The 21,228-nt window shown below is 40.8% G+C and overlaps 2 protein-coding genes and 1 pseudogene across 2 annotated transcripts; 1 reads left to right on the forward strand and 2 right to left on the reverse strand.

Moving 5' to 3' along the window:
• The window catches only part of LOC140943480 (uncharacterized), a 38,281-nt pseudogene that overhangs the window by 9,190 nt on the left and 7,863 nt on the right, over positions 1–21,228 (reverse strand).
• LOC140943214 (uncharacterized) lies at positions 10,210–13,809 on the reverse strand. Its single transcript, XM_073392284.1, has 2 exons — positions 13,706–13,809; positions 10,210–11,046 (listed from the first exon to the last, which is right to left on the reverse strand). The coding sequence occupies exon 2, from the start codon at positions 11,023–11,025 to the stop codon at positions 10,210–10,212; it is 816 nt and encodes a 271-aa protein (XP_073248385.1). The 5' UTR covers positions 11,026–11,046; positions 13,706–13,809.
• On the forward strand, positions 16,698–19,070 carry LOC140943217 (uncharacterized). The gene is made up of 2 exons (XM_073392287.1): positions 16,698–17,472; positions 18,088–19,070. The coding sequence occupies exons 1-2, from the start codon at positions 16,698–16,700 to the stop codon at positions 19,068–19,070; spliced, it is 1,758 nt and encodes a 585-aa protein (XP_073248388.1).

Here is a 21,228-nt window from a genome sequence, read left to right on the forward strand (position 1 = left end):
TTATTTGTTGGCATATGTGGCATATTTGACTAAGAGAAAAGATTTTAGTCTTGTTATTCTGCTATCCCTTGTATCGCCCATCCTGGACTCGTTCGACCTCAACTGATTCCGGGTATTAGACAAAGATATTGGGCAAACTTAGTATCTTGTTAAGAAATTTGTATACTTTAATTTTACTCTATGTTAAGATACATTGTATAATAACCAGTCTGAACTCTCCGTGGGATTTAGAAACCAATGAACTAAAATTATAAAAGCAACCACACGATGGCGACGGCGTATACCGTATAGCTCTAACGCCCCTGCAAATACCATTTAGGATAGGGTTTCTGTTCACACATTGAAACGCTGATTTTGTCGCAGTTTCTGTAACGGTGCGAAGTTGCGCCGCGCCGATCTTAGTGGATCGTCAAATATCGGTATTTAGGTTTGGCACAGATAGCTTTTCACGTCGACTTGAAAAGCCTTTCGATATGTAGGGTAGACATACCCAGTTACCTAAAGACTGAAGAAACCCGAAATTAATTCCTTATTTCATGTTTTAAGAAGGATGTAAACACAAAAAGGCAATTATCTTTAAATTCGTTGAATTTGCATACGGTTTCGTACGAATGAACCCCTCAAAATTCGCCTGCGAACGTGTTTGACAAATCGAACGAGGTGGAATTATAGCGATGAGATATAATGGCGCGAATTTAGTTCAAGGACGTTTTAGCTGCCGCTGCCGTCGCGTGGGTGCCTCAATCCTACTGCAAAACTAGTGCGGTCGTATATGAGGGGTTTATCAGTATATTTAATGTAATATAAATATAAAAAATATCGCATAAAACAACGGACACAAACAAAAAGGAAAAGAAGTAACAAAATAAGCGAGAGATGTGTGGTACGAGCAATAACAGGGCGCAGTCACTGACTGACGACTGACGCCCGGCCCTATATATCAAAGCGCGAGGCTGGCCTCCATATTCCTATAACATTCATAACAGCAGACAAGTGAAATGTCTGCATGTTTATGACATTTTATGCCACAACGACTACTTCTCACGATGAACATATAGTTATATTGGGTTCTACATGCACGACGAACCATAGTTAATATCAGATTGGCTCCGCCATGTGGAACAAGTGCCAGTCAAGCATGGGTAGCCAAGTCTAAAACCTACTTGTAGTGTGGGCGTGCAGTAGAAACCCAAAAGAATCTACAATGTATTGCCAGACCAAAACGTCTTGGTAAAAACTGTGTATTAGTGACTTCTGCGTCGGTTCACGATTTATCCTAACCGCGGACACTTTCTCGCAAATATATCCCTTAGACACTACTAATAGTATTAATAACAATAGACCTTGTCACGTTTTTAGACGCAATCTTGACGAGTAGGCAAAAGCGTGAGAAATTACAGTGTTTGTATGAGAATGGCGGTTCTGAAAAAAATATGAATTGCAAACTAAAGCTTCACTCCTAAGGAATCTACTGAAAAAAATTGAGGGCGTTAGATGGGCTAGAAGACCTAGAACCACTTTTTAAAATTTTCTATACATTTGTCTGTAAGAAATTCCCGGGAAAAGTTAGAGGCAAATATATGGAAAATCTAAAGCAAGCCTCTGGAGAAATTTAAGCACACAGGTACGCCCAAAAAATTTTTTAAGTACAATCCTTTGTTTTGTAGCTTTAGTTTACAAGTCATATTTTTTTCAGAACCAGCCGTTTTACGGAAATCATTCGACATTAGATTCTCACACAAACACTGAATTTCTCACACGTTTGCATACTCGTAAAGATGGCGTCGGCTGAACCGTGACAAGGTCTATTCATACTGACGACCTTAGCTTGACTGTAGTATATAAGGTTGTGTCTTACTCGTCCAAATTTATATCCGAGTGCGTGCCCTATTTGAGAAGATTTTTTCGAAATTCTTTACCTGTCGCAACATGCTAGTGTACTTATGTCTTCTTTTGGTCGTTCTCTAGCCGCAGGTCAAGAACGGTGTTCGCTTTTCTTTTCGCTCGAAGTTACTTACTGGATACATGAAACAGGCTAATCCCCATAACATACTTATTATGTTGAATGTTCAATCTTCTAAACAGGTATGGCTTTGCAGCCTTATCAGGACGACGAGTTAAATTTCTTCAAGTTCGCGTCTCTTGTGCTGAACGAATTTCCAAAAGCATTACGGCAGAAATTTAAAACCATGTGGGACGACACCTATGGACATCGCCCTGGTTTCAAACTCTGGGATGATTCCTCTGCTGTGAGAAATTTGTTTGCTTCTTTGGAGGAAGACAAGAACAAAGTTCCTATTCACACTTCTTACAATGAATGGGACTGCACTGCTCTTTTTCAAGCAACCATTTACGCGCAGTCGTTCCCTTGCGGCCACTCTTTCACTCTTAGTGATTTGTACCTGAAGCCTTTGGCACTACCTTATGATTCTTTCCATGCTTCAGTCACGAGCCCGTGTGGTAACGAAGAAGAAACTCTCGCACTTGCGATTGACCAGCTGCGATTTTTAAGGAATTCGCTTTGTCACTCAGTTAGATCTTTGATGGACAAAGAAACGTTTGATGAGAGAATGAAACAAGCTAAAGACGCGTTCACAGCCCTCGGAGTCGCCACAGACCTCCTTGATGCCGTTGCCAGTTTGGATGAGTCACATTTTCCGACCAATGAAGTTCATACATTAAATAAAAAAATCAGAAAGGAGTCTCAGACGTGCGTCCAGATGCTTGAGGATGTAGTTGCAAATGTTGAAGAGTGGAAGCGCAACACGGCTACCAAACAAGATATCGCCATATTGTCACTGAAGATTGACGAGCTGAAGGCAGCCCAGGAAATACGTGAGGCTAATTTAACAGATGCACAAAGTATGCCTACAAAGTTCTGACTAAAGCAACATTTTGGAAAGATTAAGGGGGTCCACATTCCGGAATGAGCGGAATTTTTGCTTGTGAATTCCGGAATCCTAGGCTTTGGAATCCGGAGTACAGTTCAAAATATCCGGACTCCGAATAATACCGATTGGAATCCAGAATCAAAGTTCCACTGACAGAGAATCCGGAATTTAGTACATGGAATCCGGCAAGACTGTCTTGAATTATCTTAACTGGGGGGAGATTTAGTTCTAAAACTAGTTTTTTTAAGTGTTACCTCTACTCCCCCACCTTCCCAGTAATTGGGTCCCTTACGTAGCCAAGTACAAAAGTGCATTGTGGTCACAGGGGTAAATATTAATAAGCATATCGTATAGGGTAAAAACGAGACATCATTGTTCCGTGTGAATTTGTTTTTCCTTTAAGCTAATTCTCTTGTTTGCAGTTTTTCAATCACAGTGTCATAGAAATGGCTGTCAATTGTGCCAAGTTTAAAAAAAATCTGGAGTATATCCCTTTTAAGGGAATTACCTTTAAGTTTCTCGAAATAATGGTTTTTTTTTCTGGCTCCCTTGTAATCCAGAAAATTTGGTTTTTTTTTTTTTTCATTCAGACAAGGAAACATCAACCGAACAATCACATTCTTGCTCAGTAATCAAGAACACTGTAGGCGAGAACCATCCGAGCATAGCTGACAGCTACCATACATTGGGAGTCACTGAACGGGTCCGATGCAATTTTCCAACTGCTCTTAAGTATGCACAGCAAGCTCTAAGCATAAGATGCAAGCTGTATGGGGAAGACCATCCAAGCATAGCTGAGAGCTACCATGCACTTGGTGACACGCAGCGCGCTATGGCTGATTATGCCGCAGCTCTGGAGTCTGCAAAGCGTGCCCTAAGCATCCGGCGTCGGGTGTTTGGAGAAGAACACTTAAGCACAGCTGACATTTCCCACTCCCTTGGGGATACACAGCGCGCTTTGGGGGACTATCCTTCTGCGGTCGAGTCTGGAAAACGTGCGCTTGTTATTAGACTCAAGCTGCTTGGAGAAGAGCACTTAAGCACAGCTGACACCTATCACTCCATTGGAGACACCCAGCGCGCTTTGGGCGACTACCCTTCCGCGCTTGCGTCCGGTAAACGCGCACTTGCCATTAGACTCAAGCTGCTTGGAGAAGAGCACTTAAGCATAGCCGACATTTATCACTCTATTGGGGACACACAGCGCGCTTTAGGCGACTATACTTCAGCACTCGAGTCTACAAAGCATGCACTTGATATCAGACTAAAGCTTCTTGGAGAAGAGCATCCAAGCACGGCAGACATTTTTCACTCTCTTGGAGACACACAACGCGCTCTAGGTGACCTGTCTTCAGCCCATCAATCTAAGGAACGCGCACTAAAGATAAGACAGAAGTTGTTTAGAAAAGAGCATGTAAACATCGTTGACTGTTGATATATGACTTGAGCTTGCCGCAAAGGATGCAGAGTTTAGGAAAATACAGTATATTTAGTTTAGACAACCTAACTGGGCAATAGACAAGATTTCCCATACGAAAAAATTGAAAGAAACTGAAATATAAAAGAAAGAAAAAAGACTGGTTCTAGCCAGTAGTCACGAGCCACTAGACCTTTATATGATCCTAGAAGGGTGGCAGAAATATGGTTTCGTAAATATCCATATTCAGCATTATTATTCAATCAAAGTACCTCTCATTTTCTGATAATACCTCGGCTTATTCTTCAAAAGCAGCTGTAGGCTGCATTTCTGCCACTCTCCCGAGTCTGGTCTTCGGTTCCTCCCGGAAAGGGAAGGGAGGAATGCGGTGGGCTCGCTTTCCTGCATGATCAGTGACTAGTAGCGCTAACCAAATTCGGAAGCGGAATATACTTTTAATTATTGACGTCAGTCACTCTGTCCTAAATGATTGCATATTGTGATGTATAACCATTAACGTTACGTAACTAAGACAGCAGCGAGATGGCCTGGCTGTTCTCATCATATTTAGCAAAAAAACATTAAGTGATTAATTTTATTATAGGGAAATAAAAATACAGAGCCCAGGTTTTCAAAAGATAGATAGCACTATTCTACCAAATAAAACATTAGCTAGTGAATAAGTGTTCAGGAAACCAATTGAGCTATTTAGTGGATAGTGATTTATCCAGAGGATAGCGTTTATCCACCTTTTTAACAACTAGCGCCAGGACTATTAAAACTCATCATACTCTAAGAAATAATTTGCAACTGAAGATGTATCATGTCATGTTATACTGGTTATAAAACCAAAGTTGTCGTTCATTTTCATAGGATCCTTAAAACTCATTTGATAACAGGATAAGTTGCTGGTTCTATAATTCTTTACTTCAGCGCGTTACAATTTCTTATTCAATGCTCTTGAATTTTCCCTGTGAATACCCCTGGGGCAAGTAATTGGAAAAACAAAGTTGGTGGGATGGGGGGCAATGGGACACGTGTTTTCTGTAAACTAAAGTGATCTAAGTCATCATGCAAACAGTGCAGTGATGGATTCAGACCTTTGACCTTTAAGCAAGACCCCCACCCACCCACCCCCCTCCTTATCCAATCCCCAAGAAAAGGGGTGGCTCTGCCTCGAAAATAATTCTCCTTGGCTCTTTGTGCCTCAATTTGGCCTCAGAATAAGATTGGAACCCAGGCCCCTCCACCAGATCCGCCACTGCAGTCTTAGTCCTTTCATATATATTCATGATTTATGTTCTGTTAGATATTAAGACAATAACACGAGAGTGACTGATGTTGGCGGAGTGTTACTTTGGGTGAGCTCTGTTTGCTGAGATACAAAATAATGACAATTGATTCTATTTTGGGGTGAATTAGGCTACAGGAACACAGTGCATAGGTGCTGGTTTAATTAGTATATATAGCCATTGCTCTTTTGACGTTCTTGTTACCGTCGTCTACGTAAGGTAAGGTAAGTAAAGGTAACACCTTTGTACGTCTGTAAAGAGGCGGGCAAACACGTGACAGTTATGATAAAACTGATAAACTTGTGGTTAGGCCTAGACACAAATATCACATAAAATCTCCTAAATATCTTTCCGGAAATTCTCAAAAAAATGTCTAATATCCCAAAAATTTTTCGAAATATCTCGTATTTTTGTTTTAAAAATAAGCCGATTTTGAATCTCTTAGGCCAAAATTTTCCCCAGCAGGAGCTGAAAAGTATGTTCAGGCTCATTTACAGCAATTTCGAGAAAGGTTGTCGGAAAAAGTGCACGCGACAATCCTGAAAGGCATTGTGGGTGGTTTTGAGTTCTCTGTTTTTCAAAGAAATTTGAAAGAATTGGCACGAAAGGCCGTGGAAATGTGTTTGCGAGTGCTAAAGGAAAGCAACAAAAGTAGGTTCGACAGCTACAGTCGCCAGGAACAGTGTATTGATCATATCCCATATTACCTTTCGGGATTGTCGCGTGCACATTTTTCCGACAACCTTTCTCGGAATAGCTGTATGTTTCCAACATCCGCCATTTTAACAAGTGGCTGCTAGTGTCCAGTGATATGGAATACATTATTCAAGTGGAAAACCGCTGAACTGGATTATTTCTAGCATAGAATGATAAAACTGAGTATTCTGTCAAGAAAATAGCGAGGAAAAGCTGGACAACAGCCAAAAAAGCTATAAATTTGTCCAAATATCTCAAAATTTTCTAAATATCTTAAAATTTTCCAACATTTTCTAAATATCTCGGAAACTTCTAAATATCTCAAAAAACTATGCGGGTATTTGTGTCTAGGCCTACTTGTGGCCCTCTATAAAACATAAAAACAAAATTAATATTAAAATATTTTTACACTGTCATTATAAAAAGATGAAAATTAATATTAATAGGCACAATTTAAAAACAAGCAAAAAGAGTATTTAAAAACTATCTAGTCTTAGAAATTTTAACTATTTAAAAACTATTAACTATCTTAAACAAGTTATTTTACAGACTTATATTTAAAAGATATTATCGTGGTGTTAAGTTCCTTATTGAAGCTTGTATCGGTGCCGAGAAAAATTGAACCCATGTCCCTAATATCAGCACTGTAAATTCAAAAGATCCGCCTCTGTCCCAAAATGCATGCAAATTTGGTCGTGCAGAACCAAATCTGGTTCAATTTCTCTTGAAGTCATTTACGCACAATTTGTACTCGTAACATGCCCGCCCGACAGATTCTGTAGGGACCGAATTAGACTGTAATGGTGTACTGTATTCTCCTTTTCACCTAAACAAACGTACCAAATTTGAAGTCGGTTAACAGAATCTTTTGAAGTTACAGTGCGTGGAACATTAGATCTCTTATATACATATCTAACACTACTGAGAATGCGTGGGTCTGTTTCAACGCCAAATGTCTCGTGGAAGAAAATTCTGATCCAGTCTCGTGGAGAAGCTATCCAAGGACAGCTTCAAGCAAACCTTTCAGATCATTTACTCTTAGGGTACAAATAAGCCCAAGGAAATTCGACTATTTTGGCAAAGACGGTCAATCGCTGTTTAAGTTGAGATCTCTGGAGCCTTAGCGATCTGACGCACGTCTCTGTATGCTGTACAAACAGAGTAATTGATTAGCCACTTACGAATGCGACAAGCTTCAGAGAGAACATAAGAGCAGAATGGACACCAGGCTCTCGTCTCTCAGTCATCGATTTGAACAGCCACGTAGTACATGTCATTATTATAAGAACTCTTTTTAAATTAGGACAATTGCACAGTGGAATAATCTCCCACCAGAAATTATAGCCTCTACTTCGTCATGTTCATTTAGGCAATTCGTGTGTAATCTTACATATTGATTAGTAATTTTGTTTTTGTCGTATTCATTGTTGTAATTTTTATTATTTAAAGCAGTCTGCAACACTCTGTTAAGAGTGAAGACTTAATTGGTAAATAAGTTAACCAACAAAATCTATTAAAATTCTTCTTAACAACAGCGAACTTATACTATATTACATACCCTATTTATTCAAGTGTATCATACCATTTTGTCCAAAAGAATAATTTGCAAGTCCAGTGAACTGAATTAAAACTACTTATGCCCTCCTTTCAGGCCATCCAATGCGTGCTGTGTTTTCTCCACTTCCCGGTTACTGGCAGCAGTGCTTTCATGATCTTTTCCGAACAGTTTAATACGTATGCCCAGGGCACGCTGGTGAGCTTCGAGAGCTGCTTTGAAATCACCCATCTTATGCTGTGTTTTCCCCAGTTCGTGGTAACATCTAGCCGCATTTTTATGTTCTCCTCCAAACAGTTTGATACGTATGTCCAGCGAACGCTGATGAGATTGAAGAGCTGCTTTGAAATCACCTAGTTCATGCTGTGTTATCCCCAGTTCGTAGTAACAGTCAGCCATACTTTGGTGTTCTTCTCCAAACAGTTTAATACGTATGTCCAGCGCACGCTGGTGAGATTGAAGAGCTGCTTTGAAATCACCTAAATCATGCTGTGTTATCCCCAGTTCGTAGTAACAGTCAGCCGTACTTTGGTGTTCTTCTCCAAACACTTTAATACGTATGTCCAGCTCATGCTGTTTGGACTGCAGAGCTGCTTTGAAATCACCCATCTTATGCTGTGTTCTCCCCAGGGAGAAGTAACAGTCAGCCGTACTTTGGTGTTCTTCTCCAAACAGTTTAATACATATGTCCAGCGCACGCTGTTTTGACTGCAGAGCTGCTTTGAAATCACCCATCTTATGCTGTGTTTTCCCCAGTTCGTAGTAACATCTAGCCGCATTTTTATGTTCTTCTCCAAACAGTTTGATACGTATGTCCAGCGCACGGTGATGAGATTGAAGAGCTGCTTTGAAATCACCTAGTTCATGCTGTGTTATCCCCAGTTCGTAGTAACAGTCAGCCGTACTTTGGTGTTCTTCTCCAAACACTTTAATACGTATGTCCAGCTCATGCTGTTTTGACTGCAGAGCTGCCTTGAAATCACCCATCTTATGCTGTGTTCTCCCCAGGGAGAAGTAACAGTCAGCCGTACTTTGGTGTTCTTCTCCAAACAGTTTAATACGTATGTCCAGCGCACGCTGTTTTGACTGCAGAGCTGCTTTGAAATCACCCATCTTATGCTGTGTTTTCCCCAGTTCGTAGTAACATCTAGCCGCATTTTTATGTTCTTCTCCAAACAGTTTGATACGTATGTCCAGCGCACGCTGGTGAGATTGAAGAGCTGCTTTGAAATCACCTAGTTCATGCTGTGTTATCCCCAGTTCGTAGTAACAGTCAGCCATACTTTGGTGTTCTTCTCCAAACAGTTTAATACGTATGTCCAGCGCACGCTGGTGAGATTGAAGAGCTGCTTTGAAATCACCTAAATCATGCTGTGTTATCCCCAGTTCGTAGTAACAGTCAGCCGTACTTTGGTGTTCTTTTCCAAACAGTTTCATACGTATGTCCAGCGCATGCTGTTTTGACTGCAGAGCTGCTTTGAAATCACCCATCTTATGCTGTGTTCTCCCCAGGGAGTAGTAACAGTCAGCCGTACTTTGGTCCAACGCACGTCGGTGAACTTGAAGAGCTGATTGGAAATCGTGATTCTTACGTTTTTCGATTCCGAGTTTATTAATGTTTTCATCTTCACAAGATTGGTTCTCTGCAAAACGATTGCCAGCCTTTAACTTTGATTGGGGTAGTGATATTGGGATATCTGAAAGGAGAAAAAGGCAACTGAATATCAGATATTTGGTTTGGGTAATGAGAGCATATTTTTTAGATGAGTCATTCGATACGAGTCAGTTACGAGTGTACAGGAAAAAGTAGCTACGTGATGATCATGGGTGGAATTGGAGGAAGCTAAATTGGCCCTTGGAGTGTCGGGGCTTTCTGGTACTGAGTTTGGGATACATACCCTTCATTTTTACTGTTTTGAGATTTTTTATCTTGTATGGAACCGCCAATATAGCAACAATGTCAGAGAGGCATAAAAAGAAGTAATTCTTACTGAGGACGAAATTATAGGGAATTCAAATTGACCATGTATAATGCAGATATAGCCGGTAACTCGGTGTGCAAAGTAAAAATCAGCAGCGGACAAAAGCTACCGCTGGGAATCTCAAACAAATGACTCACGAGTTATTTCTCCGGCCTCGATTAAGACCCTCGCTGCACTTTGTATCTAATGAATCTGTAAATTACTTTCCTGCCTTGGCAAGAGCCGATAAGAGGTGGATTTCTTTCAAGTCCAATACAATCAAATTTAGAGTTTTGGAGATGATTAAAATATTTTGCTTAGGATTTCAGTTACATTTTCAACTGGGCAGATTAGCTCGAGAAGCTTTGTTAATTGAGTTGCGCATTTTTTCTTTACACTAGCTTTTTAACTCACCTTCTTTCCTCACCGACATACTAATGTCTTCTTTGTTATCACTGACGTCTTGCATAGCTTTGAGTTCATCTATTTTTCGTGCCAACATGGCGACGTCTTCTTTGCTAGCAATATCGCTTTCCACTTTCTTCTTCAACTCTGCAATGTCTGAATTCACGCCCTCAAGAAATTTTATGTACGATTTATTCTCTTCATTGATAGCCTGCTCAAGTCTGCGGACTTTACTTGTGGGAAAGTCTGACTCTAATAAACTAGCAGCAGCATCAATTGGAACCGTCGAGACACCCAGCGCTTGGAACGCGTCTTTGGCGTGTTTCACGTACTGGTCAAAGGTTACTTTTTTCATCTCAGAACTTGTTGAGTGGCAAACGGAATTCCTCAGAAGGCGTAACTGATCTATCGCTAGTGCACAGGTTTCCGCATTGTTTCCAGTCGTGCTCACTACAGACGGATGAAAATGGCCATGTGTTAATCCACGGGGCTTAACATAAACGTCATTTAGCGTTCCGTGATGTACAGCGAACGCTCGCGAATAGATAGTGGCCTGGAACAAAGCAGTGCAATCCCATTCGTGATACGATCGAAGGACAGGAACTTTGGTTCTGCCACCTTCTGTAGCGGAAAACAAATTTCTCACGGCAGGGGAATCATCCCAGAGCTGGAAGCCAGGGCGATGTCCATAGGTGTTGTCCCACATGGTTTTAAATGTCTGTCTCAGGACGTTTGGAAATTCATTCAATACAAGGGACACGAATTTGAAAAAATTTAAATCCTCGTCCCGGTAAGGCTGCAGAGCCATTCCAGCGTAGAATTAAATCTGCTGTTAAAATAAAGAATAATGGTAATTAACAAACAGTTATATTTTAATCTGGAAACCATTTCCTTGGATCCCGGATCAATGATAGTAATTCAGATCGAAGTTTAAGAGCCTGATTTAGTAAAGCAGCTGCATCCATTTTGAAAATTCTCTTTTTTTCTGAAATGCCAGGAGGGCTTAAGTGTTGTCTATAAAAGCTGATAGCCGTGCGGTTTGACAGTGTTAACTAGTGTAAATGAGGATATGATCGTCGCACTGGTAACTGCAATTTAAGCAATTGCAAATTAACCCGAAAAACATTGTAGGACTTCAAGGGGATCCGAACCCATGGCCTCTACGTTGGCGCTGCAGTGCTCTATCGATTGAGCTATGAAGACCCATACACTGGGTGCAGGCCAATTGTCGAGCTCATCTTAACCCATGAAAGGAATGAAACACGAAGATGATATGAACTGCGGAAATATAAATTTAAATGAAGATATGATTGTCGCAGTGGTAATTGCAAATTCACCGGTACCAGAAAAAAAAATTCGGGACTTCAACGGGATTCGAACCCATGGCCTCTGCGTTAGCGCTGCGGTTAACTTGCAATTACTTAAATTGCAATTACCACAGCGAAGCTCAAATCTTCATTTAAATTTGTATTTCCGCAGCTCACATCATCTTCGTGTTTATTCCTTTCACAGTTTAAAATGAACGCAACAAATTGGCCTGCTTCCAATGTATGGGTCTTCATAGCTCAAATGGTATAAGAGCACTGCAGCTTACTGCAGCGCTAAAACGGAGAGGCCATGGGTTCGAATGCCGTTGAAGTCCTGAAATTTTTTCGGGTTAATTGACTTAATTTGCAATACCTTAAATTGCAATTACCACTGCGACGATCATATCTTCATTTAAATTTGTCTTTTCACAGTTCACATCATCTTAGGTGTTAACTAGTGTTTACGGACTAAGAGAGGTCCTTAACTAAGCATAAATACGACTGGTTCTAGAGTGGACCCTTGTGAGACAACCAAGAAGAGCGGGAAAGGCCGAGAGTAGCCAATACAAGTTACTTAAATATTAAGTAATGAATAATAAGCATTAAATAATTTATGATAACTTAATGTCTATTATCAGTGGCATGGTGTTTTTGGAGTACGGTTATTGCCTATACTAAATTTTGGATATTATTATACATCCAGTCTCATTTTAATCCTCTCCAAAACCACTCTGCACAACACTTTGTAGCGCGATGTGAGTTCATTATTTGCAGCTGCCAGGTCGCCAAACGAACGAAGGAGACGTCATAACATCAATGAAGATTTTTACATTGTTGTTTTGCGTTTCTTTCACGTCGAGAGATAAAAAAGACTGGCAGCATAGATTTCTTCGAAAGGTTTGTGTCACATACTTATAAATCATATCAGTATCAAATAGACTAATTTTTTCGACACCACCAGAAAAGGTTAGTCTAACTTTTTAAAGTTATATAGGGGAGTCAGGGGAGCTTACAAGCAGGAGTCTCCCACGCAACCGTTTTTGCTTCGTCATGACTGACAACAACGACTGCGTCAGAGGGAGAAGAGCCACTTTCCTCGCCCGACTCCTCTCGCCGGCTTTGCCGGCTTGTGCTGACGGCTCCTCCGCCAAAATTTTCCCTGCACTTACACAAGTTAGCCTGCTCGCAATCTGAAGTTAGGGTAATTGAACAGTACGCATTTCAACATCACAGATTTTACACTACTGCACAACACGGATTTCTAATTGACCTTTATTCAACTCCACCAGCTATATGCATTTTATTCAGTTGACCGTGGAATTGGGTTTTTATTATTCTATTATCCCAAAACCTTTTGTTACAACAGCATGTAAGTTCAATTCAAGTCGAAAATTTTCGTTATTCTTTACCCATTTTTCCTCTTCAGCCCCAGCCAAGCCTAAATTTTGCAATCCATACTTTTATTGTCTTCGTCCACGGCGAAATACAATCCTACAAATTATCAACGCGGTATTTTTAGGGTATTTTAGGAATGTTTTCATTGTTTTCTTTACATCTTTTTGTTTGTGTCTATTTCTCGAGCAAAACACTTTCCCTTTTGAGAAATTAAACACAATTTAACTTTTTCTTTCCAAAACTTTGGCAAACTTATTAGAAATGATATTAAACTTGAACAACGTCATATTCAGAATACCTGCAATGAATTCTATTATCTGTATTATTGGGGGCATCACAATTAATAGAGATGTGATAATACTTTTTCTTCAAAGTTAAGAAATCAGGTAAAGGATAGAAGGCAGGATATGCTAACTCGTCAAAAAGGAAAAGAACTACCGCTTGCTGAAAATCAGCGAATTGTTGGAGCAGGCAGAAAGTCCATCTGCCATGATGGTTAAAATTAGATTCCACGGTTGGTTGAGTAAGCGAACAACCTCAGCTTAAGTAACTTAAAACCCATTTACGGCGGTCGACATATGGAATAAAGGGATTTCCAGTTCCAAATTGTAAGGTGTCCTTTGATTTTTTTTGCGTGTTTTTGGAAAGGGTACTCGATTGAACTCACCCGATAGTAGACAATTAACCCAAAGGCATTAGTCGAGCAAGATAAAATCACAATGCCTACATCTCATAAAATAGCATTCGGCAAACCGGCGATCATACAAAAATATATGATAAAATTACCTCGATTCCTGAGACTCCTGTTACTTTCAAGGACACAATGATTAGAACAGGTAATAACAGAACTGGAAATCTCTCAACTTTCTAGGTTATACTTCGAGAACGACATCTGAAACCGAAAGTCGACTACCGTAACCTTAGCGTCCGCTTAAAACACCCCTCCCCGCGGCTTATAACCCACCTCCCCCCCCCCCCCCACCACACAGTAATAGTCCCATCCACTTGTAAGCAAAAAAATCCACCCTTTTGGCGGATCCAGGGGAGGGGCCCAGGCCCCCCTTTTATTTTTAGACCAAAATGAGACCCGAAGGGCCGAAAACCATTTTTTGAGACCGGGCCCCCCTTATCTCAGGGTCTGGAGGACCGCCCCCCCCCCCCCCCTCCACCCTTATCTTAAGGTCTGGATCCCCACTGCATCCAGCTATAGCCTCCCCGACCCCACTCTAGCTTGCAATTCTATTCTATATTATTTACGACGTTTTGAAGCTTAAAAATCGAATAAATCAAAAAGTATTTTGATCAGCACTGCTATGTGTCTTATTTTGAAACTCTCTTTTTTAGTCCGCATATGTCAGCCCCCCATTTTTCGGACATTGTCAAGAATTAGGGAATAAACTCAAGATTTTAAATGAAGCAGAGGCATATCACAAAGTACTCTATAATTATTCAAAATGGCGGCGAGCCGGAAATTAGAAAGCAAAATTGTTCATTTGCGGATCAGTTTTTGGTCACATCGCTTTCTCTACAAAACAATGGAATTTAAGCCTCCCTCCAACACTGAGTCAAAATCAAATTGCTATAACAGTGGAGGATTTCAATGAATCAGAACAAGCTGCTGACGTCGAAGCGTTCATACTGAGAGAGGACTTCATCAAAATTGCCCCATCATCATTTGTTGGCACATGTGGCATATATGAGTAAGAGAAACGTTTTTAGTCTTATTATTCTGCTATCCTTCGTATCGCCCATCCTGGACTCATTCGACCTCAACTGATTCCGGGTATTAGACGGATATTGGGTAAACTTAGTATCTTGTTAAGGAATTTGTATACTTTAATTTTACTCTATGTTAAGATACATTGTATAATAACCAGTCTGAACTCTCCGTGGCATTTAGAAACCAATGAACTAAAATTATAAAAGCAACCACACGATGGCGACGGCGTATACCGTATAGCTCTAACGCCGCTGCAAATACCATTTAGGATTAGGCTTCTGTTCACAGATTGAAACGCTGATTTCGTCGCAGTTTCTGTATCGGTGCAAAGTTGCGCCGCGCCGATCTTAGTGGATCGTCAAATATCGGTATTTAGGTTTGGCACAGATAGCTTTTCACGTCGACTTGAAAAGCCTTTTCGATACGTAGGGTAGACATACCCAGTTACCTACAGACTGAAGACACCCGAAATTAATTCCTTATTTTATGTTTTAAGGAGGATGTAAACACAAAAAGGCAATTATCTTTAAATTCGTTGAATTTGCATACGGTTTCGTACGAATGAAACCCTCAAAATTCGCCTGCGGCGAACGCGTTTGACAAATCGAACGAGCTGAAATTATAGCGATGAGACAAAATGGCGCGAATCTATTTTCAAGGACGTTTTAGCTGCCGTTGCCGTCGCGTAGGTGCCTCATTCCTACTGCAAAACTAGTGCGGTCGTATATGAGGAGTTTATCAGTATATCTAATGTAAAAAATATCGCACAAAACAACGGAAACAAACAAACACGAAAAAAAAGTAACAAAATAAGGGAGATGTGTGCACGGGCAATAACAGGGCGCAGTCACTGTCTGACAACTGACACCCGGCCCTATATATTAAAGCGCGAGGCTGGCCTCCATATTCCTATAACATTCATAACAGCAGACAAGTGAAATATCTGCATGTTTGTGACATTTTATGCCACAACGACTACTTCTCACGATGAACATATAGTTATATTGGGTTCTACATGCAACACGAACCATAGTTAATATCAGATTGGCTCCGCCATGTGGAACAAGTGCCAGTCAAGCATGGGTAGCCAAGTCTAAAACCTTCTTCGTTGTTCGTTTTGAAGTGTGGGCGCGCAGCAGAAACGCGAAAGAATCTACAATGCATTGCCAGACCAGAACGTCTTGGTAAAGACGGTGTATTAGTGACTCTAACGTCGGTTCACGATTTATCCTAACCGCGGAAAATTTCTCGCAAATATATCCCTCAGACACTACTAACAGTATTAATAACAATAGACCTTGTCACGGTTTTCGACGCCATCTTGACGAGTAGGCAAACGCGTCAGAAATTACAGTGTTGTTGAGAATCTAATGTCGAGTAATTTCCGTAGGATGGCGGTTCTGAAAAAATAGGAATTGTAAACTAAAGATTCACTCCTAAGGAATCTACTGAAAAAAATTGAGGGCGTTAGATGGGATGGAAGACCTAGAACCACTTTTTAAAATTTTCTATACATTTGTTTGTAAGAAAGTCCCGGGAAAAATTAGAGACAAATGTATGGAAAATCTAAAGCAAGCCTCTGGAGAAATTTAAGCACACAGGTACGCCCAAAACAATTTTTAAGTACAATCCTTTGTTTTGTAGCTTTAGTTTACAAGTCATATTTTTTTTCAGAACAGCCGTTTTACGGAAATCATTCGACATTAGATTCTCATACAAACACTGCTCACACGTTTGCCTACTCGTCAAGATGGCGTCGAAAACCGTGACGAGGTCTGTTCATACTGACGACCTTAGCTTGACTGTAGTATGATAAGGTTGTGTCTTATTCGCCCAAATTTATATCCGAGTGCGTGCCCTATTTGAGAAGATTTTTTCGAAATTCTTTACCTGTCGCAAAATGTTAATGTACTTATGTCTTCTTTTCGTCGTTCTCTAACCGCAGGTCAAGAACGGCGCTCGCTTTTCTTTTCGCTCGAAGTTACTTACTGGATACATGAAACAGGCTAATCCCCATAACATGCTTATTATGTTGAATGTTCAATCTTCTAAACAGGTATGGCTTTGCAGCCTTATCAGGACGAGGAGTTAAATTTCTTCAAGTTCGCGTCTCTTGTGCTGAACGAATTTCCAAAAGCATTACGGCAGAAATTTAAAACCATGTGGGACGACACCTATGGACATCGCCCTGGTTTCAAACTCTGGGATGATTCCTCTGCTGTGAGAAATTTGTTTGCTTCTTTGGAGGGAGACAAGAACAAAGTTCCTATTCACACTTCTTACAATGAATGGGACTGCACTGCTCTCTTTCAAGCAACCATTTACGCGCAGTCGTTCCCTTGCGGCCACTCTTTCACTCTTAGTGATTTGTACCTGAAGCCATTGGCACTACCTCATGATTCTTTCCATGCTTCAGTCACGAGCCCATGTGGTAACGAAGAAGAAACTCTCGCACTTGCGATTGACCAGCTGCGACTTTTAAGAAATTCGCTTTGTCACTCAGTTAGATCTTTGATGGACAAGGAAACGTTTGATGAGAGAATGAAACAAGCTAAAGACGCGTTCACAGCCCTCGGAGTCGCCACAGACCTCCTTGATGCCGTTGCCAGTTTGGATGAGTCACATTTTCCGACCAATGAAGTTCATACATTAAATAAAAAAATCAAAAAGGAGTCTCAGACGTGCGTCCAGATGCTTGAGGATGTAGTTGCAAATGTTGAAGAGTGGAAGCGCGACACCGCTACCAAACAAGATATCGCCATATTGTCACTGAAGATTGACGAGCTGAAGGCAGCCCAGGAAATACGTGAGGCTAATTTAACAGGTGCACAAAGTATGCCTACAAAGTTCTGACTAAAGCAACATTTTGGAAGGATTAAGGGGGTCCACATTCCGGAATGAGCGAAATTTTTGCTTGTGAATTCCGGAATCCTAGGCTTTGGAATCCGGAGTACAGTTCAAAATATCCGGAATCCGAATAATACCGATTTGATTCCAGAATCAGAGTTCCACTGACAGAGAATCCGGAATTTATTACATGGAATCCATTAAGACTGTCTTGGATTATCTTAACTGGGGCGAAATTGTTTTCTATAACTAGTTTTTTAAAGTGTTACCTCTGCTCCCCCACCTTCCCAGTAATTGGGTCCCTTACGTAGCCAAACACAAAAGTGCATTGTGATTACCGGGGTAAATTTTAATAGGCATATCATATCGGGTAAAAACGAAACATCATTGTTCCGTGTGAATTTGTTTTTCCTTTAAGCTAATTCTCTTTTTTGCAGTTTTTCAATCACAGTGTCATAGAAATGGCTGTCAATTAAGCCAAGTTTAAAAAAAATCTGGAGTACATCCTTTTTAAGGGAATTACCTTTACGTTTCTCGAAATACTGGTTTTTTTCTGGCTCTCTTGTAACCCAGAAAATTTCGTTTTGTTTTTGTCATTCAGGCAAGGAAACATCAACCAAACAATCACAGTCTTGCTCAGTAATCACAAACACTGTAGGAGAGAACCATCCGAGTATAGCTGACAGCTACCATACATTGGGAGTCACTGAACGGGTTCGATGCAATTTTCCAACTGCTCTTAAGTATGCACAGCAAGCTCTAAGCATAAGACTCCAGCTGTATGGGGAAGACCATGTAAGCATAGCTGAGAGCTACCATGCACTTGGTGACACGCAGCGCGCTATGGGCGACTATGCCGCAGCTCTGGAGTCTGCAAAGCGTGCCCTAAGCATCCGGCGTCGGGTGTTTGGAGAAGAACACTTAAGCACAGCCGACATTTACCACTCCCTTGGGGATACACAGCGCGCTTTGGGGGACTTTCCTTCCGCGATCGAGTCTGGAAAGCGTGCGCTTGCCATTAGACTCAAGCTGCTTGGAGAAGAGCACTTAAGCACAGCCGACATCTATCACTCCATTGGAGACACCCAGCGCGCTTTGGGCGACTACCCTTCCGCGCTCGCGTCCGGTAAACGCGCACTTGCCATTAGACTCAAGCTGCTTGGAGAAGAGCACTTAAGCATAGCCGACATTTATCACTCTATAGGGGACACCCAGCGCGCTTTAGGCGACTACCCTTCAGCGCTCGCGTCTGGTAAACGCGCACTTGCTATTAGACTCAAGCTGCTTGGAGAAGAACACTTAAGCACAGCCGACATCTACCACTCTATTGGGGACACACAGCGCGCCTTAGGCGACTATACTTCAGCACTCGAGACTACAAAGCATGCACTTGATATTAGACTAAAGCTTCTTGGAGAAGAGCATCCAAGCACGGCAGACATTTTTCATTCTCTTGGAGACACACAACGCGCTCTAGGTGACCTGTCTTCAGCCCATCAATCTAAGGAACGCGCACTAAAGATAAGACAGAAGTTGTTTGCAAAAGAGCATGTAAACATCGTTGACTCGACTGTTGATGTATGACATGATCTTGCCGCAAGGGATGCAGAGTTTCGGAAATTATAGTATATTTATTTTAGACAACCTAACTGGGCAATAGACAAGATTTCCCATACGAAAAAATTGAAAGAAATTGAAATATAAATGAAAGAAAAAGGAATGGTTCTAGCCCGTAATCACGAGTCACTAGACTGTCATATGATCCTAGAAGGGTGGCAGAAATATGGTTTCGTAAATATCCATATTCAGCATTGTTATTCATCAAAGTCCCGGGATCAAAGTACCTCTCATTTTCTGATAACACCTCGGCTTATTCTTCAAAAGCAGCTGTAGGCTGGATTTCTGCCAGTCTCCCGTATCTGGTCTTCCGATCGTCCCGGAAAGGGAAGGGAGGAATCCGGTGGGCTCGTTTTTTCTGCATGATCAGTGGTTGGTAGCGCTAACCAAATTCGGAAACGGAATATACTATAAATTATTGACGTCAGTTACTGAATGATGTATAACCATTAACGTTACGTAATTAAGACAGCGGCGAGATGGCCTGGCTGTTCTCATCATATTAAGCAAAAAACGATAAGTGATTAATTTTATTATAGGGAAATAAATTTCTCAAAAGATAGATAGCACTATAGGCTCTTAGCATGACTCGATCACGTGATCAGCTTTCGGTAAACACGAAAACAGTTCACTTTTGAAAAATTTTGTTAGCACAAGCTGAAAGAGCATATTAAAATTAGGTAACCTGAGAATTTTCTGCCGTATATCTCAAAAGCAGCGATTGCAACGGCCGCCCAAAAGTTGGAAGCATTTGTATGAGAAAAACAACTTTTGCCATCCAGTCACGCTTGCATGGTTTTCCATACCAATCCATGTAATTTCGAAATTTTCAAAACTGTCATGAAATATTTCCGCAAAAGTTGCTTTTCTCTTACAAACTGCTTCTAACCTTTGGCTGTTGTTGCAATCGCTACTTTGAGAAATACGGCTGAAAATTCTCAGGTCACCTAATTTTAATATGCTCTTTCAGCTTGCGCTAACAAAATGTTTAAAAAGTGAACTGTTTTCGTGTTTACCGAAAGTTGGTCACGTGATCAAGTCATGCAAAGAGCCTATCATTCTATCAAATAATTCATTATCTAGTGAATAAGAATTCGGGTAACCAATTGAGCTATTTAGAGGATAGTGATTTATCCAGAGGATAGCGCTTATCCACCTTTTAAACAACTGGCACCGGGACTATTAAGTAAGGGTCCAGATAAGAAGGAAAGGACCAAAACGCAGTGAACACGTCGGAATGCAAAAAGGTGCTAACTTTACTATTGTCTCTACTAAGGTTCTGATTGGTTTAAACATCAAATTTTACGAAATCTTCGCAACGCAGCATGTATATTAATCCCTTTTTTTCTATCCAACTTCCTTATAACAAAATCTCGTCTGAGTCTAAGTAACACAGAAATCGTATGTGCGGATCATGTAAAACTGCGAACATTTCTTGGCCATTGTTTGCAACTCTTGTGATTGGTCGAAATGTTTTAACACAAAAATACACCCTTTAAAAGTGGAGTTTAAATACATTTTCTTTCGTAAACAGCCTTTTTGTAGATTTATGCATTCTCTACGTAAAAATGAAAACATTTCTATGTGAGGAAAGTGTATTGCATCACAACAAAAGAAATTGCTTCCCTTCTTACCTGGATCATTACTTAAATCTCATCATGCTCTGAGAAATAATTTACAACTGAAGATGTATCATGTCATGTTATAAAAACATGTACTGCCTTAAAACCAGAGTTGTCGTTCATTTTCATGGGATCCTTAAAACTCCTTTGATAACAGGATAAGTTGCTGGTTCTACAATTCTTTACTTCAGCGAGTTACAATTTCTTATTCAATGCTCTTGAATTTTCCCTGTGAATACCCTGGGGCAAGTAATTGGAAAAACAAAGTTGGTGAGATGGGGGGAAATGGGACACGTGTTTTCTGCAAACTAAAGTGATCTAAGTCATTATGCGAACAGTGCATTGTTGGATTCAGACCTTTGACCTTTAAGCAAGACCCCCACCCACCCACCCCCCCTCCTTATCCAATCCCCAAGAAAAGGGGTGGCTCTGCCTCGAAAATAATTCTCCTTGGCCCTTTGTGCCTCAATTTGGCCTCAGAATAAGATTGGAACCCAGGCCCC

The sequence above is a fragment of the Porites lutea genome, chromosome 7 (assembly GCF_958299795.1).
Source record: "Porites lutea chromosome 7, jaPorLute2.1, whole genome shotgun sequence".
Taxonomy (NCBI): Eukaryota; Metazoa; Cnidaria; class Anthozoa; order Scleractinia; family Poritidae; genus Porites; species Porites lutea.